The sequence below is a fragment of the Acyrthosiphon pisum genome, chromosome A2 (genome assembly GCF_005508785.2).
Source record: "Acyrthosiphon pisum isolate AL4f chromosome A2, pea_aphid_22Mar2018_4r6ur, whole genome shotgun sequence".
Lineage (NCBI taxonomy): Eukaryota > Metazoa > Arthropoda > Insecta > Hemiptera > Aphididae > Acyrthosiphon > Acyrthosiphon pisum.
In genome coordinates, this window is record NC_042495.1 from 74,503,506 (window position 1) to 74,525,990 (window position 22,485).

Here is a 22,485-nt window from a genome sequence, read left to right on the forward strand (position 1 = left end):
TAAGTAAAACAATTTTTTTTTAAGATAATAATAAATGTTCTGTTTCATGTTTGGTAACAGTACACAACAATTATCTATTTCAATAGGTACATAGTATTGTATAACATTATCTAATAACCTAAAAATAAATAAGAAATCAGAAAATTTGCGTATGAAGATTTCACATTGAATTAATTACAAAATGTACACAATTAAAAAAGAAAAAAGTGTAAACAAGCTAACTTAAAAAAGTCATATATTATATTATATATTATACATAGTATATATTTACATTTATATAATATAATAGACGAATACATGAACATACAAGACATATATATATATCAGGCAAGGACACTCAAATAAACAATATCAACAATGTGGAAACAAAAAAATTACATTTAAAAATGGTATTTTTTTTTTTTACAGAATTGCACTTTTTCTAACATTAATGTCTGTGAAGGTGACAAATAACATGAAAAAAAAAAAAAAAAACAGTTTACAAGAAAATACAACCCACATTAAAATAAAAAAAAATCTAGGGCGAGAATATTTATCTTTAACAAATAAACAAAAACTTAAACTTCTGTAATATTGTTTACAATACTAACATATTGACTAGGTTTAGAGTCATGGCCACACAAAAATGTATGACTTTAATTTTCTTTTTAAATTTAAATGCTCAAATTTTTAAATTGGTAAAAAATAATCAATTAAATAAGGCTAATTTAATTAGGCATAAAATAGTATTTCACTGTATTTTTTTATTAACTTTTATTTTTCTACATATAGAAAATCTCAAACACTAGAGTTATGTATAATAAAAACTTCTAAGAAAGTTTAAACCACGAACAAAATTACTTTACTATAACATTTAAAAGTTTTATAGAAGAGATAATTTACTCTTAAGTTTTTTAAAGAGTAAATTATCTGGACCAAATGGAAGTGATAAAAATATATATTATATTTTTACACAGGTTTGTGGGCATAACAACAAAAGGTGTATACATATTTAGTATATACCATCATTAAATCACATGCACACATATATTATACATTTAAGAATTAAAATACCGACAATCATTACCCTATATTATTTGAAATTTATTTGCCAAGGTCATCAAAGCACAGGTAATGTTGAAGTTGTTCTCATTGGTCTGAATTTGACATGTTAGCGCCTTCTTCTTTAATATCGCCAACTGAAGCATTGATCAATTTGTTATCTTTTAATGAGATCAACTGCAACACTTGTTCGCCATTTTGCCCGGTGATGGCTACCAACTGATGTGGCACATTAATGGTTTCTACTTCACAATTTGATGAATCCATCCCACCACCGGGCTCAGACTTGGGCATATGATGCATAACCGGTGTGACAACCTGAAAATAATAATAATTGTCAAAAGTAATTATTTATCTGTAGGCTAGGAAACTGTACCTGTATGCTACCTTCACTAATTTGTTGACAAACACTTTGGTATAATGAAGTACTTACAGGAACAGTTATCATGCTTGATACTGAAAATACAACACTGTACATATTATTAAATAATCATTAAATAATACAAATAGTAGTTTGACAAATAGTGAATTTTAATTTTAATTTATTATTATATTAAGGTTATAGGATCCAGCTATTTATTAAGAAGCAAAAATACAGGCAATTTATAGATACGTGGCATGGCAGCCATACAATAAGCCATATGAAAAAAATCAAATCAAACCATTTCAATAATTAAAAATGACTTTACATTGAAAACAATCACACATTGTATAAAATTCAATAACCGCCAAAATGTTATTAATTTTAAAACACTAAATAATGTATGATATATAACAGGGGTGGCCAGCGAGAAGAGACTCGCGAGCCATCAAATATATTAATAAAAACTGAAGAGCCAAGATGTAAAAAAAAAAGGTCATATTATTATATATTATGACCTTTTTTTTTTTTTTTACATATTGGCTCTTACGTTAATCTAATGTTACGTTAAGATGCGAGCCACAAAAGTCTATGACGCGGTTTGGCCACCCCTGATATATAATATATACAGAGTGGACCGCGGGAATAGGGACAAAAATAGACGAGTTTTTCTCAACGTTGAATGTGAGTAGGAAGGTCTAGAGCTCATTCGATCCGTCAGATAATGCTGTTTAACTGTCATTATGGTGCAACAAAGTGTCGCTCACGGTGTAAAATTTAAAAAGCCTAAGCTTGTTAGTATATTGAACGTCGTGGACTTTGATGATAGTATTTCTCCGTATTCTCGGGAGTTGTTACAGTACGTTTGGGACCAGTTAGTTTTTTTTATTAACTGTTCCCGTTGTTCGAAAACTATGAATGCGCGCTGCACCTTAACTACCAATTCATTGTTTTTCACAAACGCATCATATGCAAACACACGGTGAATGACAATCCACTGCGCCAAAGCGACAACTAAACGGCATTAACTGACGGATCGAATGAGTTTTTCTAACCTAAACTAATCTTCTTCATCACATTCAACGTTGAGAAAAACCTGTCTATTTTTTTCCCAATCCTTATGGCCTACTCTGTATAATATGACGTTAATTACAATTCGTGAAAATATAGTATTTTTAAATCTGAATTTTACCCCAACTTGTAGTCTTTCTTTCAAATAGAAAAAAAAAATAACTGACTATTAGGAGTGAAATTTTTTCCATTGAGGCAGGTTTTTATATTAAAACGCTGTGTGGAAAGCTCAAAATGCATAATAGATAATATCTATTTTATTAAACAAGTTTTTGAAGTGCATGATATAGTAAATAACAATGATACCAAACATCTTAAGCACAGATAAAATAAAAACAAATCAATATTAAAAGGTATGATCTAAGCCAACGTGAGAATTAAATATATCTGAAAAATATCTGATTTGGATCGTTGGACAATAATCTATCTGAAAAGGCTCAATAATATTATGCTCAACCAGGGAAGAGAAACATTTAAAGTTTTGTTTTCTTCATGTATTAAACTTTATTTATATCTATCTTTAAGTATGTTTAATGTTTTAATGTTATATAAAATATATACAGCTAAGATTAAAATTTTTTTTGTTATGTGGTTCAATTGTAATTTTATTTAACTTAATAGAGTTTTTGCTTAAGAACAAGATTATTTTAATTTCATTTCTGTATAAACAATAAACATATAAGCATATTTACCTTGTCCATCTTCACCGGTAATAATTATTTGACCTTCTTGATTCAATGTGGCTTCAGGTACATTATTTAATATATCTACGGTTACACCATCTTGATTTTGGCCTTCACCAAGGGTATGAACAGAATGAACTGTGTGGCCGTTTGGTCCTTGGGAAGCATTTATCTAGGTATAAAATATATATATATATATATGATAAATATTTAGCAATTAATTTATAATTTATCAAAACAATACTTACAACTCCTTGAACATGGGCCTGAGTTCCATCAGGTAACGTAATAATTGGGTTATTTGGATCAACATGAAATATGGACATTGACCCATCAACGTTACTAATTGAATGGAGGAAAGCCGGAGAATACTGTACCTTTTTAAAAATATTCGTTGTAAATATTTTTAAATTTAATTTTAATAAATTTCAAATTAAACCTGTGTTAGTTGTTGTTGTTGTTGTTGTTGTTGTTGTTCCTGTGCATCTGGTGAATTTCGTGCTTCAATACTAGTTGCTTTAGGATTGAATTTGAGCACAGAAGTAACAATTGATTGACTTGCAACATTATTAACAATTGTTTTTGCCTCATCTTCTTCGCTAAATGTGGGCAATAAATCTTCACGACCATGGTACTTATAACAGTTTATAACAATCTGTCGTAATGCTCTTGTCCAGGAAATCTGGTAAAACAATAAATAATGAAAAAAATATTGAACATTTCTAATAATAATTACCTACTTTTTGTTTCTCATCCTCGCATCGAGCATCCATTCTGACATTTGCCCAAGGTAATTCATTGGGCCACCAAGGTGGTCGAGTACTTTCTCTGCCCCAACCAGGTTTCCCTCTACCTAATAAATACAATAAAATATATTATTATAGATAAGTATAACAGAACAACAATTTTAATTGAACTAATAAAATCTGTTTTTACATGCAATATTTAAAAAAATTATATACTGGTATTAAATTTATTTTTTAGTTTTAATAAATAAATGTGAATTTTCTTATAGTTCTAATAGCTTAAGTCCGGCTCTGAGAATAGTTAGTTGGTTAGACTATATAAAATTGTTCATATCATAACTGTACATTTAGCTGAAGTAAAATAGGAACTTCTGTAGCCTTGTGTTCATGGAAATAAATTAAAATAGCAAAATATTTATCCAATACCAATATATATTTGTATAACACTCATATAAACATCTAATTTTCACTATCATGTGAATCTTAGTTTATATCCTAAATATCCAATTAATCTTACCCGTGGAATATTTCAACATTAAAGGTATAAATGCTCTTAATTGAGCCTGGGTCATTTTTTCAACAGGAGTTGGAATTCCATCTAAAATAAGCGGTGGTAGCTCATATAGAGTAGGGTCATCAGGAATAGGTGGTGGTGCATGTTGTGCTAATGCAGTATCCAGTTGGTCCATAACAGTGGCACGTAAATTTTTTACCTTTAGATATAAATGTTTTGCAATATTAATTTAAATATTCTTCACTATAAATCTAAATTTACTTACAACATCTTCTAAAGGTTTTGCACCAAAGCATTTAAAACCCGTGGTTTCTTTTCCAGGTGTCGCTACTAATACAATTGCTTGTTGGCCAACTCTGGTGGCAAACTCATCAATGGTAACCTTAAATGAAAAATATAAATTGTTGACAATAAATTAGTATGTTCTAATTCTAAAAACTCACTTTGAGTTTACGTAGTAACCGATTGTGCTGTCGTTTTCGAATAGATGGATTGGTTTCAAATGAATGTGGTCTTTTTCGCTTCTTTGATGACACAATTGCAGCAGCAGCAGCCATTCCAACTGGTCCTGATCGACACAAACCATAACAAAGACCCCTAGTGTTCGACGATCCGCTATTGCGTTTTTCTACCAGCCAAACACAAACACACACACGCAAAACAAAAAAAAAAATAGTGCAAAACAAAATAAAGACAAAACATGCATAATAATTACAAAAATAAACCATTTTTTTTTTTTTGTTCTATATTTAAAATAAAAAATAATATATTGACAAAGCTATAAAAATAAAAAACAATATAAAATCAATGTCAACTGTTTTCATTATTTTTATAGTTATATTATTGAGTATTGCAGTGGTTCCCAAAATGTGCGCAGAATAGTCATTACAGGGGCACCGTGCTTCCATACATTTTATATGGTCCAAAAATATACTAGAAAACACGACAACGTCGGCGATGGAAACAATTACAATTATATAAATTATGTACCTATAATTTTAATTAAATACATATTTTCATATCATCCTTGCAATTTTTTTGGATTTTATTTATTTTTTCTATTTCTTATGATTAGTCATGTTATGACTTGGGAAGGGCGCCACGAGCTAAAAAAGTTTGGGAACCGCTGGAGTATTGTATTATATCAAGATTGTCTATGTTAAAAAAAAGCAGTGAATAATAAATAATAATAATAAAGTGCCAATTGTTAGAACACATATTAATAAAACGTTAAGCTAACCTGCTGCAGCAAGCTGTGCAGTCACATCATCTCCCATTGCTGCAGACATCAAATCACTTTTACTCTGGTTGGAGTCCCCATCGCAGTCATCAGAGGATAAACAACCATCATCATCTAGATCGCTGTCTCCAGTCATATTCATATCATTTCCACTACGATCCATCATAATAATGGTTTGTCTTAAAAATGACCTATAAATTAAATTTTAATCAATCATGTATTAACAACTCAAATAAAAATTATATATTTTAATACCTTACAAGTTAAAAATTCAGTCAAATATTCAATTGAAATCTTTAAAATTGAACAATATTAATTCCCGATAAAATGTAATATCTGGTTGAAATCCAAATTGAGTAATCTATGAAACAAAAATATTAATAAACCTTAAGTTTTTAATTATATAAATCTATATGCATATAGGCAGATACCACAATAATTACAAACTATAATTAAGTCACAAATACATTTGAAAAATGAGTCATAAACATATTATAAGTAGGTACCTTCTTCAATATTTATTCAAATGAACATAATTTTAAACGTTTCTCTAGATAATCTAATTTGTGTTAGTAAAATTGTTGAATAATCTAAATTATATAGGTGAATTTATGATTGTTAGGTTGAATAAGATTATTACCTAAATAATTTAAGATTAAATACTTAGACATTTATGTTTAAAATTGTAGTTAAACATTCAACATTAAAATCATCTTTAAAAATAATATATGTGAAATGAAAAATTATATTCGCTTACCCAAACATAAAATATAACAAATATATCCATAACAATCATGGTAATAAATTAGAAGGTGGTGTACATATACGACTAATGGTTGATTAATTTAAAAATAAAAAAGTTAACATTTGGTGACAATATTATTACAAGTTTAATATTTTACTCCAAATTATTATTGTATTTTAATACAAACAGATGCAGATTAAAATATAAGACAAAAATAAAATCGTTTGAAAAAAAATTCCAAAATTACATAGATAATAAATAGGTATACATAGGTACCTAGTTAAAAAACTAATAACACTAATAGCAACTAAAAGTCAGATAACATCTATTGTTATTTAAAAGATTGAATTTAATCCCAATTGTTCTTATCTACAACCTAACTAATGAGCATTATAGTAGCAGGCTATCAACAGTATTTTTATTGTGATAACAAATTTAATAAGTAAACAATTAATTGTAAAACAAAAAATCCTCGAAAAAATCTGAGTAAGTTTGAACTTTTTACGATCTAATTACATAAACTATTTTAATAGTTTAAACATTTATTAAGCTACTACTAAAATACTTAAGTAGGCAATAGTATAAATTTATTATTATCAAATGTAAGCACAGTTATGATAATTAAATTATTGAATTGGCGATGATAAGAGCAAATAAGTAGGTTATCAATAATAAAGTTTAGGTAGGTACTATACTGTATTACAATATTTTTATCAGTGGTTACAACTTAATACTTACTTCTTACAATTAAATAGTTTAGAATATTTTGTAATGCAACGCCGCATAGGTAACTTAACCATTTTAATTTACGATGGATGATATCCAGCAATGCTGGCAGTTAAATCTAATAACTGTATTAGAATATTGTAGATAAATATGATATGAACACCTGATAATAAAAATAATACATTCCCACGTAGGTAAGTTTGGGTATTTTTTTTTTCCGAAATTTTAGTGTACCATAATTGTGATATATTAATAATATACATATTAGATAATTTTCAAACTCGCGACATATTAATCATAAATACTTTACGCCAACTCATAGGAGCAATATATTCATGAGTGAACATTTAACGTTTTAGACGCCGTCAACACGACTCAAGATGAACATTGTTGTTGTGTACTTGCATGCGAGTATTTCCGAGATAACGGAGTAAACAACGCTTTGCGCGATTGATAGTGACGGGACAAAGGAAACCGAACAACATGGAAATGTCATAAATTATAAAACGATAATATTAGATAACGTCCATTCCCACAACGAACGAAATTCGTAATACTATTATATTAATATGATTGAAACGAATGAAATCGTAAAAATTGTATTACATACACGATAATAGTGGGGGAAAACCAAATAAAATAATAACGAAAAAATCCAAAAAGCTCAGTACGCAGTCGTATTTCGGAGCACAAGATGTGTGGGGGGAAATTCGAAAATTCACTAGGCGCGTCTAATCAAGTTTTGTAAAAGGCACTTTTTGTCTAGGGGGGGGGGAGTTAGAGCTTGAACCTAAAGTTTGCGACAGGGAAAAAAATGAAAAAATTGGGAACATATTAAATTAGGATCGACAGTTTGAAAAAACGACGAAGCGTGTTTCTCAACTTAACTACCAACTGCGGCGCTCCTACTCTAACAACATTGTCGTGTTGATAACGCCACCAAGTACCGCTTCGAATTCTATACTACAAGTCTTCAACTAGTATTACTGCCTACAACTACTAGTTGTTACTAGTTTACTACTACTACTACTAGTTGTTACTACTACTACGAGTACTACTGTCGCGGGGCACGACGGCACACATGTATATTATAATAATAATAATATTATGCTGGGCGCAACTCCTAAGGCGCAGCAACAACAACGTCGCGGCGGCGTCGGCGTCGACGGACTTCCTAGAGAAGCACCGCCGCCGCCGCAGTGTGTGTCATGTGTTGTTCGTGCGTGTGCCGTGTCGATTACATTATGCGAGAAGGTAACGAAAAACAATACGGTCGCGCCCGGCCCGACTGAATATACCGGTCCGAACGCGAGCTCGGGGGGGACCCACCAGTGTGGAAATCGTCGTCTCGTGTGACGAGACGTTCCGCGGGGAGACTGAATGAAAAAAAAAAGCCAAAGTGGCGGCACGCATGATAATACGTATTGGAATCGACGCGACACACCGATGGTGACGATAATGAATATTACCAGAGTACGGCTGCGTACGCACCTGCGTGACGGGAGAACGGCGGCTGCGGCGTCGGCGTCGACCACAACGACGGCGGCGGTGGTGGCAGTGCCCGTGTTGGCGGAGTCCATCGCCCGTACGCGGCGCGCGCGAGAAACCATCGACGGCGGCACGCCAGCACCCCGTCCGGCTACAACTCTCTTGGTCGCGACCGATTGCGTCTTTTTCACCGGCGCGGCGCCTTTGAAAAAGCCCTGTTCGAGGACACGGACAACCACTTCGGGGTACGTAACGCGAACAGAGGGAAAACTGTGTTAGTGTGATGTAACGATGACAAAAAAAACTAGCCGCGTATACCTATATTTGATATGACGTTATATGCGTATGATTATTTTATGTATATTATAGTTTATATTGTATAATGGTGTACGTGTGTATTATACCATGGAACACACGCACGTCACGGGGACGCGGGCCGCGCGTTGTTATCGATCGGCGCCGTCCGCCCGGCCAATCGATGTCGTCGCCATTTTGGTTGTTCAGCCGTCGTCGTCTACCGTCGTAACTCGTAGCAGCAGCAGTCGTCGCCGCCGCCGCGGGTCGTGCCGTGCTGTGCAAATGTGCAATCCGACTAGACCCTCACAACACGGTGGATTATCTGCCGTCTACGCTCCCACAGTCTCGTTCGAGACGTAATTAATATATTATACGATGCGCTCGTATTATATTATATGATAATAATATTGTTGTATTAATATACCGTGCTTAAAGGTATAATTATAATAATAATAATAATATTGTGTTTATTGCGATAACGGTTTTTAGTAGTAGTCACTAGTCGTTGGCGTTGTCGTCGTCTTCGTCGTTGTCGCAATTAAACACGCGTCTGCGCACCGACCCGTTCACGTCACTTTCGGATACTTCGCCGCCCCAGCGACACGTCGCGCCACTCGAGACAGTTCCCGCACCAGTACGGCCGTGTCGTCCGCGAAAAACCGTTCGCCGAAAACCGTGGGCGCCAGATTGTTTTCCCCGTTCAATATTCGTTTCGACACCCAAACAGCGGTGAGTGTGCGAGGCGTAAGCACGCGCGCGCGTCGTAGTTGGTAGGCCGTGCGGACCCGTACGTGTCGGTGGTTACTAGTTTTGCGCGCGTCAAGACGTGCTGAGCCGCGGCAGCCAGAAGACATTTTGTCACTCGCCATACGCCATTGGTGCGCGCGCTCTGCCATCTACCGGTAAATGAGCTCATTCTTGGTTTTGTTTTACCCGCCAAATTTCGAAATAGTATTCCTAGTACTGTTTTCTTAGGTCCGAGCACCGTTAAGTTTGTGATGACCTTCTAGCTTCAGAGGACCTGCTGTTTCCCGAATTAATAATTTATTATTTATTCCCTGTACAGTAGTAGGCCTTTATACAAATGATTTTGTGTGGCAAGTGCTGGGAGTGAGTTATATTATAGCGATCGACGTGTGCGGAACGAGCCGCAGGGTAGTGCTCCATTTCGCTCAACACTGAGATTGCCTTCCCGCACGAGCCACACATACTATTTTTATCACTCCTCTGCATTCGTCCATCAGTGTATTAGGGTTTGGTAGTCTGGTTGAGCAGAGGAAACGCCCGGTACATTTCCGGAATTCCACTTTACCGCATGTCACTGTTTGGGATTTCCTTTTAGCACTTTAGGGATTTCCACTTTACCGCCCGTTGGTTGGATAAAGGTCGCTTTTCAACGCTTCAACCGTCATCAAAAACTAAACTTTCGGTGCAGTCATGACAAAAAACCTATTCCAGGATACTGTCTGAATGTCTGATGGATTCACTAATAATTAGGTTTGACGTCACATCAAATCAGAAAGATTTATAATTATAATTCTTAATTATTTGTTAATTACTGTTGGTGGGGTCGTTATTAAAAACATTATATAACCAACTAAATTATCAAATGCTAAATAGAAACTATTATTTACGCATTGGGAGATAATTTTTAAACATTTTCAATATTTGAGAAATGGTACATCCAGGGCCGGCTCAAGGTATAGGCGAGTTAGGCACCCGCCTAGAGCGGCACTTTAGTAGGGGGACACCGGGGGGACACGATTATCAAAAAAGTGATAATATTATTATTTTAGGGGCAGCAAAATTGTATTTTGCATAGTGTACTATTTTCGCTTGAGTCGGCCCTGGGTACATCTGACATTTGTAAGGCTTAACAAATAATTTCACCGAACTGTTTCTCTCCATTTTCTACATATAGATAAGTAGAATATAATTTTTATTTTAGATGCTTGTGTTAAGGTAGACAATACTAGGTAGGTAATTGCTCAATTATAGTACCTAACTTATTTTATTGGTTAGTTGTTGATAACTTAAGCACATAAAAGCACATAAGTCCCGATAGATATATATTTTAAGTATACTTTACAAATCACAGATCATTTATTTATACATTTTTTAACACTTAAAATATACTAATTGTACAGTCAATGCCATCTATGATGACTTTTTGGCACTTCATCATAATCATCCATATCATCATCATCATCTTCACAAGAATGTGGATAATCCGACCTATGATTATCGTGTTTTGGCTTAAGTATTTCTAAAGAAAAAACATAACTAATTACCTAACAATGTTAATTATTTAAATAAATAGTTTTAAAATTTACTTCTCTGGCAAAATTTCCCAAACCATCCTTGTTGACATCGACAGATTCTATTTGCTGTACAATATCCATGACGGCAAGGCCTTTTACAATTATAATATTGTTTTATTGGTTGACCAATTTCACAATGGTCTCCTTGGAAACCAAATATACATCTACATTTGTTCACTCCTTTACATTTTCCACCATTTAAACATGGTATAATACATTTAGCTAAACATTTTGACTATCTATTAGAATTAATCTTTTTTCAAACAAGAAAAACTTACAGTATTCACATCGTAAACCATAAAACCCCTTAGGACATTGACATGTGTCTTTTTGTATGCATTTTCCACCGTTTAAACACTTTTCTGCACAAATACCTGAAATTTGTATAAAAATATGATCAATACATTTTGTTTTTATGTTATTTCTTATCATAGGCAAACAGTTACAACAAAATGAAGATGGTTGTGCAAAAAAATACATTTTCAAGAATAATTTTCCAAAGAGGATTGCACGGTGCTAACAAAAAATTAGATAGTCTCATAAGAGTTAATCATGCTGGAGAACTCGGAGCTGATCGTATATATGCAGGGCAGATGGCAGTGTTAGGTGTGTTAAAAAATGGATTATTCACTATATTATTATCAATTGTTCTTAATTATTTGATTATTTTTAACCATTTTTTAATTTTAGGAAACAGTAGTGTAGGTCCAAAGATTAAAGAGATGTGGGAACAAGAAAAAGTACATAGACATAAATTTGAACAACTTATAATTCAAAATAGAGTTCGGCCATCACTGCTATTTCCTCTATGGCATTGTGCCGGCTACGTACTTGGCGCTGGTAAATATTATAAGAAAAATAATTGAAACTAAAAATGTTTAATTAATGTAAAAATGGTATTTATAGGTACAGCACTTATGGGTCCTAAAGCTGCCATGGCTTGCACTGTTGCTGTGGAAACTGTTATTGTAGAACACTACAATGATCAATTGCGAGACCTGATGAATGATCCCGATTCTGACAAAGAGCTTCTTGAAACCATTAAAAAATTTAGGGATGAAGAACAAGAACATCATGATTGTGGTATTGATCATGGGGCTGAGCAAGCCCCATTTTATGATGCATTAACAAAAGTTATAAAAACTGGGTGCAAAGTAGCTATTGAAGTAGCAAAAAGAGTGTGAAGTTATTTTCTTTATGAAATCAGATTATAATTATGGTTAAATATTTAAATTATATAATATATTTTTAAAGATTCATCCTTTAATTGTTTCATTGATATTAATTGGTTAAAATTGTTACCTCCTTCACAGTGTGGTCCTTGAAAACCTTGTGGACATCGACAGACACCTGGCGCAACACATGTGCCATTATTCATACACTGTGGATAGCACAATGCTGTTTTGCAATACTGTCCCATATAACCTTCGGGACACTGACATATTTTATCTGCATTGCACCAACCGTTGTTCTCACATTTTTTATCACATACTAAGTCGAGACCTTTGAAAATAATTGTACACATTATTTTACAGTTAATAACATAGGTATCAGTTCAGATTACTTTCCAAAAATAAATTTTAAGCTATTATAAAATAACTAATAAATTATTAAGTTAGATAATCAATTTTTATAAATTCAAAATTCAATACCATAAATTAAAAATCACTAGGTTATATGTTATTGTTAATTATAAAATAAACTAAACGTAAACTATTTGATGTGTTAATGTTTTCTGAAAACAAAATACATGATTAATGTTAACAAATGTAAAATGGTTAGGTGTTCGAGGGCATCCGCATAGAATGTAAATTGGTATAATTTTCTATTCCTCAAAATTATCATTGATAAATAATTTAACTATACTTAAAAATTTCTTTTAAATAAATTAAATTTTATAGTTAACCGTTTGAACTAAACAACAATACTATATCATAAATATTAAATATTTCCTCCTTTTTGCTTCAAATTTCTACTGATACCCTTTTTATAGGCAAAAGTGATTATGCTGCTGCGACTAGACTATTATCCAGAAACTACTTGTTACATGTTTTTTTTTTAATTTTAAATACTTTTGTAGCTAAAGTGCAATATATGTTATAAAGCTAAATATGATTGGATAAATATTTTTATTGATTAATTACGTTTGGATGAATGCAAAGCATGTTTCTTACTTGTACTTTTACTTGTACCTCTAACCATACACTCTTTTCTGAGTTTCACTTTTAATGGTGTATCAGGTAAAGCACGACCTTTTCTGTTTTGTATTAATAGCCGTATGTTAAAACTAGCAATGCCCGATCTGTTGCCAGAACACGGCAACAATATACTGAAAACTGAAACCAATAAATACATATTTAAATCACAATCAACATTAACATAGTATATATTTTAAATAGATTAGCATTTTTTAGTATAATTAATATGTACTTTGTATGTTGTAATGATCAACAATTGTAATGTCATCTGGGATAAAAAAATTAAATTAAAAAGGAACAAAACTAGACAATTGTCTACTGCCCAAAAAATAAACAAAATTGATTTAGTTAAACTACAAATTTTTAATATATTTTAGATTCTGAGCAGCAGGGCTATGAATGTATTGATTTTACAATGATGTTGTTTATTTATTTATTTTTTATTTATGTGTGTACACGATAAGTTTAGTAGTCGAAATAATACTTTGATTTTCAACTTAAGTATCTTGTTGTATGGGAATTTGAATCTAGTTAATGCATTGGGGTGGTCAACATTTAAAATTCCCAGTAATTTTCAAAAACGCATGGTTTTGGTTTTTTGGTGTAACTAAAACAAAAATACCGTTGGTACATGCAATTTTCACTGAATGTTTATATTAGAATTTTCTATACACCATAAAACTTTCAAAATATTTTGACTTGTTTTGAGCTGTTTACGGACATATTGCGTTTCCAATTTTTTTAATTTGTTTTTTTCTAAAATGTCAATAAAAATTGTATTTGTCGGGTCAAAAATCTTAGCAATTTAATACAAAGCTCCTGATATATTGTTACTAAATCAGTTGAAAAATATCAATACATTTGTACAATTTCTTTATATTAGCATTTAAAGTTCAATTATTGTTGCCAAAATGTAACAAATTTAAAAATTAATAAAATGTTCAACTTTTATAGGTTATATATAAATTACTTTATTTATAATTAAATCATCAAATATACTTGGTAACATCAATATAATATCATAGGCTGACTGACCGTCTTCGCTCAGAATTGTTTTTTGTAAACAATAATATTATAATATCGTTGAATTCAAATTTAACACCATCCATTGCAGTGACTCACTTTTAACCTACTGTACATCAGAGGGACATCCACTTGCTCACCTTTTTTATATTTATAATTATTTATTTATACTGAAAAATGTCTGATTATATACTTGTAATTAATATTTTCTATAGTATACTTGTACTACTATTTTAAATTATTTTATATTATGAGCAGACAGAATTAGCATGTAATAGCTACTATTTTAACAGAATTACCAATTCTTATAGGGAAGGTAATTGAGATGGAACATAGGATTTGGATACAACATTTTTATGTAGTAAAATAATGTATCGCAGCCCATAACTTTATTCATACATATTTTGTGAAATACTTTTTAGCCTAAATCATGCCACAACTATTTAAGGGGTTTGATATATGCAATTTTAATACAACTGTACGATTTTTGAAAAAAATTGTTTTCCAAACTGTGTTTTAGGGCGTTTTATAAGAATTGTAAAAAGAAGCACGGACAAACTTCGTTTTGAAGTTAATGAAAAACTTCAAAAACAACATTTTTTTCGTAACGCGCATTGGAACAAGAGCACTTGACCACCCCATGCAAATTTTTCAATTTTTTTTTTTTTGAAATTACTCATATTAACTATTTAAAAACAATGGTGCAATCAGAATTTGTCGGTCGGACTTAGTTTTGAAGTTATGGCCTGATGAAGTTCACTATTTTGCGATTTTTACGAATTCACGCATCACTCTAGTTTACTGTGCCTTTTAAGAATATTGATATATTTTTTTGAAACTTATGTACCTACTACAACGGGTTAAGAACGATTGTGCAATCAACATTTGATAGCCGGACTTCATTTTGAAGTTATAAACAAAGGCAGTTTTCGAATTCTGCGTTTTTATGCATTCGCTCAACACTCTTAATTGTCTTTATGCTATACTAATCTTTTATAATTTATAACCCAAAAATAAACCCCCGGGATTAAATTGTGGGCAGACGGATGGCCTAACATATAAACTTAACCTTGTCAGTAAAAGTAACACAAGTCAAATGGCTCCTGTCGCCAGACTCGATGACCACTTAGAGTAATATAAGTATATGTACCGGCTCCGGTCGTCAGACCTGCGGACCTCTCGTTTGATGGGGGCTCAGCCCCCAAACTTCCCGGGGGCTGAGACCTATTTCCATTTAAATATTCCAAATTTCTAAAATTTAGTAGTTTAAGGATCTTAAACAGCATACATAAATACATGCAATGTATTAATTTCAAATTGACCAAAATGGTAAAATAGATTAATACTTGGTTAGGGGTTACTATTCTCTTTCACAGTATTTTACGTCGTGTGGCGTGTCGTGCGAGGGCTTGGTTATTATATGGTTACGACTGGTAATCAATATGGTTTAAAAGTTGAGCAGTAGCCACTTCTTGGTATACTCGGTTGCAATTGGTTATTACATGATACCAAAATAGTAATATCCAATCACAATACGATTTGATCGACACGACACACGACGCAGCTGTGAATCCGGCTTAAATGTTTATTAAAATATGACATTTATTCACTTTTTTGTACTATATCTATAAGCGTACAGTAGCCATAGATATATCTGACATTATATTTATACAAATATAGGAACTACACGTTTTTAGTTAGGTAGGTATTTATTGACCATTGTAGAAAGTACCTATTGGTATACATATTATATAATATATTAAATAAGTGTTCTTATAATTTCACCTTCGATTATGATGTTCAATCTAATTAATCATTGTTCGAGAATAATCTAGGTGATCAAATAATAATAATTACTTAGGTAGATACCTATAATATCTATAGTTTACGTTTACATAATTTTATAATTTAAGACTAAGTATAATGAGCAATTTGTATGAAAACATTAAATGTTTATAAAATCAAAGATTACAAACAATTATACTTGAATCTATATTATATAAATAACAACTAGGTAGGTAATAGGTATCTAGGTGGCTAGGTATATCGCGTGAATCCTTAAAGTTGATCTGCAAAGTAGATAGTTATAAAGTATATGGGGGCACTAGGGCAACCTACCAGTGTTCGGACTTATCTAGATAAATTTATCTAGATGAATATCTAGATAATTATTTGTTCATCTTTTATCTTATCTAGATAAATGGTTACAAGGTATCTAAACGTTCATCTTAGATAATTTTTCTACTAATCTAAATAAATTCATCTAGATACATTTTTTATTGATAAATATCACGAAATTGTACCAAATTTTTAAATATTTATACAGATTCTCAAACAAAGTTTATGGTTTATAAATAATGTAATTATTTTTATTTATATCATTATAATTATTATTATGTTCCTAGTGCCCAACTAAAATATACTAAAATTTATAACCATTTAAAAAATAATTGTATCTTTTTTTTATCTAGATAAAAAAGTATTTATCTTTATCTTTATCTAGATAAATATGAGTTAAGTTATCTTTTATCTCAATCTAGATACATTTGAGTTGCATTATCTTTATCTTTATCTAGATAAAAAAATACTTATCTAATCCGAACACTGCAACCTACCTACCTATATCTATAAATTATTAGAGCCACTAATTATATCATTATCATCAATATAATAAATAAACAATAATAGTATTAATTAAAAATAATTATTCAATTTTTAAATAAATTGTTTGATACATTTATAATAGTATGGACTATGGACATGGGCACAGCTGACAGCTCAACAAAACGTTAAGGGGGAGAAATGTACTTCGCTTTATGTGTCATATTTATAAAATAACAAATAATATACTTGATTTGTGCATAATGTGTATTGTAATATTTTATTCAATAGGTCTTTTGTGTTTTGTCATTTTTGCTAACGCCTACTGCTTTTATAAAACTTAATCCTTAATATCCTTACAAAAACGGAATCTGTAGTCTGTTCGTATAAATCGTTTTGGTAGCGCGCTATACACAATAGGGTAGGTATGGGACTACTGTAGTTCGATTATACAATACATTTATTACCGATTATGGCCATTTCTTTGAAATCTATAAAATCCTCTTATAGCCCAAAACTCTAAACTCTAAAGGAACATAATATTTATGATCGTGATGTATAGACCTTATGCATATATAATACCTACCTATGCCTGCAAGGCTACACGCATGTTTTAAACAAAATTGAGTTTTCACAAATTTAACAATCAATGTCAGAGGTAAATATTTTATCAAGTACCAATTTATAATGACCTGTAGTTACTAGTTAGTACTTAGTCGTAATTTTCGGTGGGTACATACTGCATAATATAAAAAATATGTGTTACGGGTGTTACATGTACGTTTATGTTTCCTAAAGGTCCAACACACAGCGACGGTAGCGGTAAAATTTTTTCGTCTTGGCGGTGCCGGTATCTATATTGTGTCCGGACTCATTTTACCGCCACCGCAGCAGTGTGTGAGGCCTTTTACTAAAAACATTTGTAAATTAATATTAATTATTAAATAAATAAAAATATATGTTTAATGTCCGTATGCATAGTCAATTTATGTGTCACATAATACATAGTTTAACATGCCTTACCCATGTGAAACAAAAAATATAGAATAATATAAAAATATAATAAGTCAAAATATCAAAGTTTTTTTCAAATTACAGGTTAAGACGTTGAGTAACAATCAGACATTACTTGGTGCTAAAATATATATTAATAATAAATATATTACAAAATTAGATATATCAAATGGTATTTCGAGTAATTTTAAAATTAATATTTAATAAAATGTTTAATATACTTGGTCATGACTTCAGACTTTTTATATTATGGCACTATGCCTATACTTTATATAATATACATATTAGTGGTGAATCCAGGGGGGCAGAGGGGGCATGATTACCGTATAATATTTTTTTTAGATGTTTTGTTTTGTCAATAATTATCAATCATTGTTGTAGAGGTCGTACCTTCATACTTATAAAATATACATTTTAATTGTTGTGTCTGTACTCTGTATGGCTGTAACTGAACAGATGAGTGATGGCAGATTATTTTATAAATGTATATACCAACCATTTATATATTTTGATAATTGATATATCATTTATCATTTCTATGGAATCAGTGCTTTTAGTGGCATAAACTGATTTCATACAACTAGAACTTTAAAGGTGGCTAGTATTTATGGCGAAGATGTTTCATATATACCTAGCGTGACAATTCTAGTGATAGAACTAAGCATTGAATGTGGACATGCTAGTGGAAATATAGGTATGGATAACAAGTGACAACCCACAATCAGTTATTGACACAATGATACACTACCTCGTTGTACAAATAATTTAGTGTCGAATATTAAGCTACTGTTTGTAATTATCAATTACTTCAGCTAGGTACACCAAAGAGAACATGCTCAACATCGAAACGTATAAATTATAATATACAACTACTTAAGAGCTAAAACAGATTGACAGGTGAAAATTTCAGCGAATTGTCTATAATATTCAGTATTATAGACATACTATAGTATATTGTTTGGAGAACCATTGTTGTCGTGGTTTCAGTCGTATCTTCGAGATCGTAAGCAAATTGTTGATGTTCATGGTAGTAAGTCTGTTATTATTGATGCAACTTCTGGTGTTCCTCAAGGAGGTCATCTCTCTCCTTTACTTTTTGCAATATTTGTTAACAATATTAAAAAAGTTATTAGTCACACAGTCATTTTCTTCTATTTGCAGATGATCTAAAATTATTTTTAAAATTGATTCTCTCAATGACTGTTATCTACTTCAAAATTATATCAACTCTTTAGTTACTTGGGCAAATGAACATCATCTTGAACTCAATTTCTTGAAATGTCACTCAATGTCGTTTTACAGAACTCGTGATAGATTTGATTATTCCTACTCTATCAATGCTAATCCTTTAAAGAGATCTGAAAATAAAGTTTTGGACCTGGTATCACGTTTGACCGAGAGTTAAATTTCCATTTCCATTTGGACAATATATGCTGCAAGGCCCTAAAAATTCTTGGTTTTATTAAAAGAATTTGTAATGAATTTAAGTTAACTTCTCTCATAAAAACCTTATACTGTGTTACGTAAGTCTATTTTGGAATATGGTGCTGTTGTATGGGATCCTTCCACTTCTTGTGGTAAGGATCAAATTGAAAGAGTACAACGTAAATTCCTAAATTATGCAGCATTTATTTTAAGTATCGACCATCCCCACCTCATGATTATACCCCAATTTTAAATAAACTTGGTTTATCATCATTAGTTGATAGAAGAAAAGTTGCTAACCTGAAATTTCTCCGCTTACTAATAGATGGCTGTAATGATTCTCCTGTCTTACTTTCCATGATTAACTTTAAAGTCCCTTGCTCTTCTGTCCGTCAAACTTATCCATTTTTTATTCCTAAATGCAACACCAACTATTCTGAGAACCAGCCAATCCTTAGAATGATGCGTATGGCAAATAGTGATCCATTCTATAGTATTTGTTGTATTTTTTATTATGTTATTCATGTTCCTAATTTAGTAAATTAGTAATTGTTACTACTGTTATTGTTGTTATCATATAGTTAAATTTAATTAGTGTTATCATATTATGTTAATTGGGCTCAGCCCGTATTGTTAATAATAAATAAATAAATAAATAATATATATAGCGATCATAAATAAAAAAAGATAATATGGACATAATAATGGAGTAATGACTATTTAAATTGTATGACAGCGGTACACGTATTTTAGTATTATACCTAGTGCTGACGGTGCTGTACTAAACATTACAAAGTGAGGCAGCGGCGGGCCACAAGAAGAACGTACCAAAAATTATTATGCTGTACGGTACCTATAAATAACATAGGTTAAAGGTATATAATCGATTGGTTTTATTAAATTATAATATATTTGTTTTTGTCCCATCTTCTATATTATAATAATTGTTGAGCTATCATAGCTTTTTATATGATGAAATAAAAACGTATAGGTAGTCGTGTCAACACTTTTTTTTATTTGTCTTCACCAAGACGTGGTATAAAGTAGGAATGGCAATACCATTTATTTGTACGTGTTTAGTGTTCAATGTTATGAATTCGTACATATTATGGTTGAAATATACAGGTTATTGCCCGTTGACTTGGATTGTTATCATCAGGTACAAAATGGCTGCGTAAAGGGATATCACAAATATCAATTTTTCTTGCCATCAAATACATGCTAGCAAAAGCTAACAAATTCAAAATTCCCGCGCATGTATAGTTAGTTATTATTGGCTCCCTTTATTCTGCAATTTTTGTTTTTTATCATCAAATATTTGATTGAGAAGGGGTGTACATGCAATAAGCTTGTATATTTCAACCATGGTACATATACAATTCTATTTTTATCGGACTACTATTATATTAGGCATACTCTATGTTTTGTATTTAGAGGGGGGGGAGTGTACTTTGCAGCCCTTGCCAAAAAGCTGAATTTTTTTTAGTCCATTTAGGGGGTGGTATAATATACTGATAAATTATTGTCTGTATATTAATGTTTGCTTCAAAAAATAAATATATATATATTTTTTTATTATTAATATATACATATTTTTGGGCGGGGCACATCTTTTTTTCCAACCGATTTCGCGTTACAATATCTAGGATCTAGGTTGTCCATTATTGTAAGCGATGCATAATATTATTATAATATAATTACGTCAGTGGCGTAGCCAAAATATGTTGGGTATTTAAACCACCGCCCCTCCTTTTTTTAGTTTATATTATACTTCGCCCATGCCCAGTTTTCAATGAAAATGTAATTATTTATATCTGTCCCGCCCTGCGTTGCCCGTGTAAAAGATTTATTTATTTTTGAAAACAAATTTGTAAAAAATGTATACATAATATGCACGCCATACTTCTACTAATTATAATTGTTATATTATATTATTATAATTACAACCAATGCGATGGTCACTATTTCAATAAGCAAAGGAAATAGGTATTATCTTTTACGAACATTCATGTGTGAGCCATCTACCCTTTAGCTACTAGCAGGCACGTACCACAAAAAAATCCAGGGGGGTTATAGTCTATAGATATATATATATATTACATAACTATTAACTTTCAGGGGGGGAGGGTTTGAACACCCAAAACCCTGTAGGTATACGAGCCTGCAACTAGATAGAGATTGAAAATATATAAAGATTCCTAGTCTCAAGGAATCTAATGATATAACTTTTATTGTAAATGGCCCAGTAGTTTTTGAATCTATTAACTACGGATAAACCAACTTTCATTTTTAGCTGTACAACCTGATTTACCCCGTGAACAAATAAAAATATAGCGCTATAATAATAGGTGTGTCTTGGTTTTAGTGTACCTCAGTTCAAGGGATAATCGACGTCGGTGTATCTCGGTTTGTGAACTAATTGTCGATCGAGGTGGACAATTTATTATTTTTAAAATATGTTTCCCAGGTGACTGAATGTCCAATACGGCAATACAGCCCCTGTTTATACGACACAAGTACAATACGTATAATATTGTTATAATATAACACTCTTCTTAATTTTTATGAGACTTATTGCTGGGTAGGTAAAATGTTTTAATATACTTAAGAGGATTACGTCATCACACCTTGCTATGTTGTCTCCGTCTTAAAAATGTACAACACAGCAAAAACTGTTTTGCGCAGGACGACTTTTATCTTTTTGTGTTTGTAGTAGTGGCCCCAAAATTTCTGAACATTTAGGGTAGAAAATGATCTATATGCAACAGCGTGTCTATATTTTAGATAAAATAATAACAATAAAAGTTATTTGCTTCTAAACATTTTGTTTTTTTTCATTTGAAAAAATGATTGGAAAGTTCTATTAAAAAAAAAGCATAGATAAAGTTCATCTTTACGTTTTGTGAAAATTTGGTAGTTCTACAAAAATGTGGTGCGAGAAAAGTTGTCCCACGCAAAACAGTTTTTGTTATGTTGTACATTTGTCAGACG

The 22,485-nt window shown here is 31.6% G+C and overlaps 3 protein-coding genes across 14 annotated transcripts in view; 1 reads left to right on the top strand and 2 right to left on the bottom strand.

Annotated features, from left to right (window-relative positions):
• LOC100166735 (DNA-binding protein Ewg) lies at positions 1–8,757 on the bottom strand. Of its 10 annotated transcripts, none has more exons than XM_001946974.5 (12): positions 8,619–8,757; positions 5,917–6,017; positions 5,657–5,847; positions 4,860–5,044; positions 4,682–4,798; positions 4,420–4,615; positions 3,897–4,009; positions 3,596–3,838; positions 3,405–3,533; positions 3,166–3,328; positions 1,418–1,497; positions 1–1,359 (listed from the first exon to the last, which is right to left on the bottom strand). In XM_001946974.5, the coding sequence occupies exons 3-12, from the start codon at positions 5,820–5,822 to the stop codon at positions 1,129–1,131; spliced, it is 1,623 nt and encodes a 540-aa protein (XP_001947009.2). In that variant the 5' UTR covers positions 5,823–5,847; positions 5,917–6,017; positions 8,619–8,757; the 3' UTR covers positions 1–1,128. The 10 variants fall into 10 exon arrangements, 9 of the variants coding, with proteins under 9 accessions (XP_001947009.2, XP_016656049.1, XP_008178207.1 ...); XM_016800560.2 differs by having other exon boundaries at positions 3,405–3,527; positions 4,860–4,984; positions 5,912–6,017; XM_008179985.3 differs by having other exon boundaries at positions 4,860–4,984; positions 5,912–6,017.
• Positions 8,681–12,860, top strand: Coq7 (ubiquinone biosynthesis protein COQ7 homolog). 3 transcript variants are annotated; one of them, NM_001162659.2, is made up of 4 exons: positions 8,681–8,860; positions 11,668–11,839; positions 11,924–12,073; positions 12,140–12,860. In NM_001162659.2, the coding sequence occupies exons 2-4, from the start codon at positions 11,686–11,688 to the stop codon at positions 12,415–12,417; spliced, it is 582 nt and encodes a 193-aa protein (NP_001156131.1). In that variant the 5' UTR covers positions 8,681–8,860; positions 11,668–11,685; the 3' UTR covers positions 12,418–12,860. The 3 variants fall into 3 exon arrangements, with proteins under 3 accessions (NP_001156131.1, XP_008178191.1, XP_016656030.1); XM_008179969.2 differs by lacking the exon at positions 8,681–8,860 and adding an exon at positions 9,442–9,814 and having other exon boundaries at positions 12,140–12,514; XM_016800541.2 differs by lacking the exon at positions 8,681–8,860 and adding an exon at positions 9,510–9,641 and having other exon boundaries at positions 12,140–12,514.
• Positions 10,808–22,485, bottom strand: part of LOC100569060 (protein shifted) — a 27,756-nt gene continuing 16,078 nt past the window's right edge. Inside the window, exons 4-8 of the mRNA XM_003241201.4 lie at positions 13,408–13,569; positions 12,536–12,736; positions 11,512–11,607; positions 11,246–11,455; positions 10,808–11,178 (exon numbers count right to left, since the gene is read on the bottom strand). Of these exons, the coding sequence (XP_003241249.1) occupies positions 11,060–11,178; positions 11,246–11,455; positions 11,512–11,607; positions 12,536–12,736; positions 13,408–13,569 (788 nt within the window). The 3' untranslated portion in view covers positions 10,808–11,059. The remainder of the gene's footprint in view (positions 11,179–11,245; positions 11,456–11,511; positions 11,608–12,535; positions 12,737–13,407; positions 13,570–22,485) is intronic.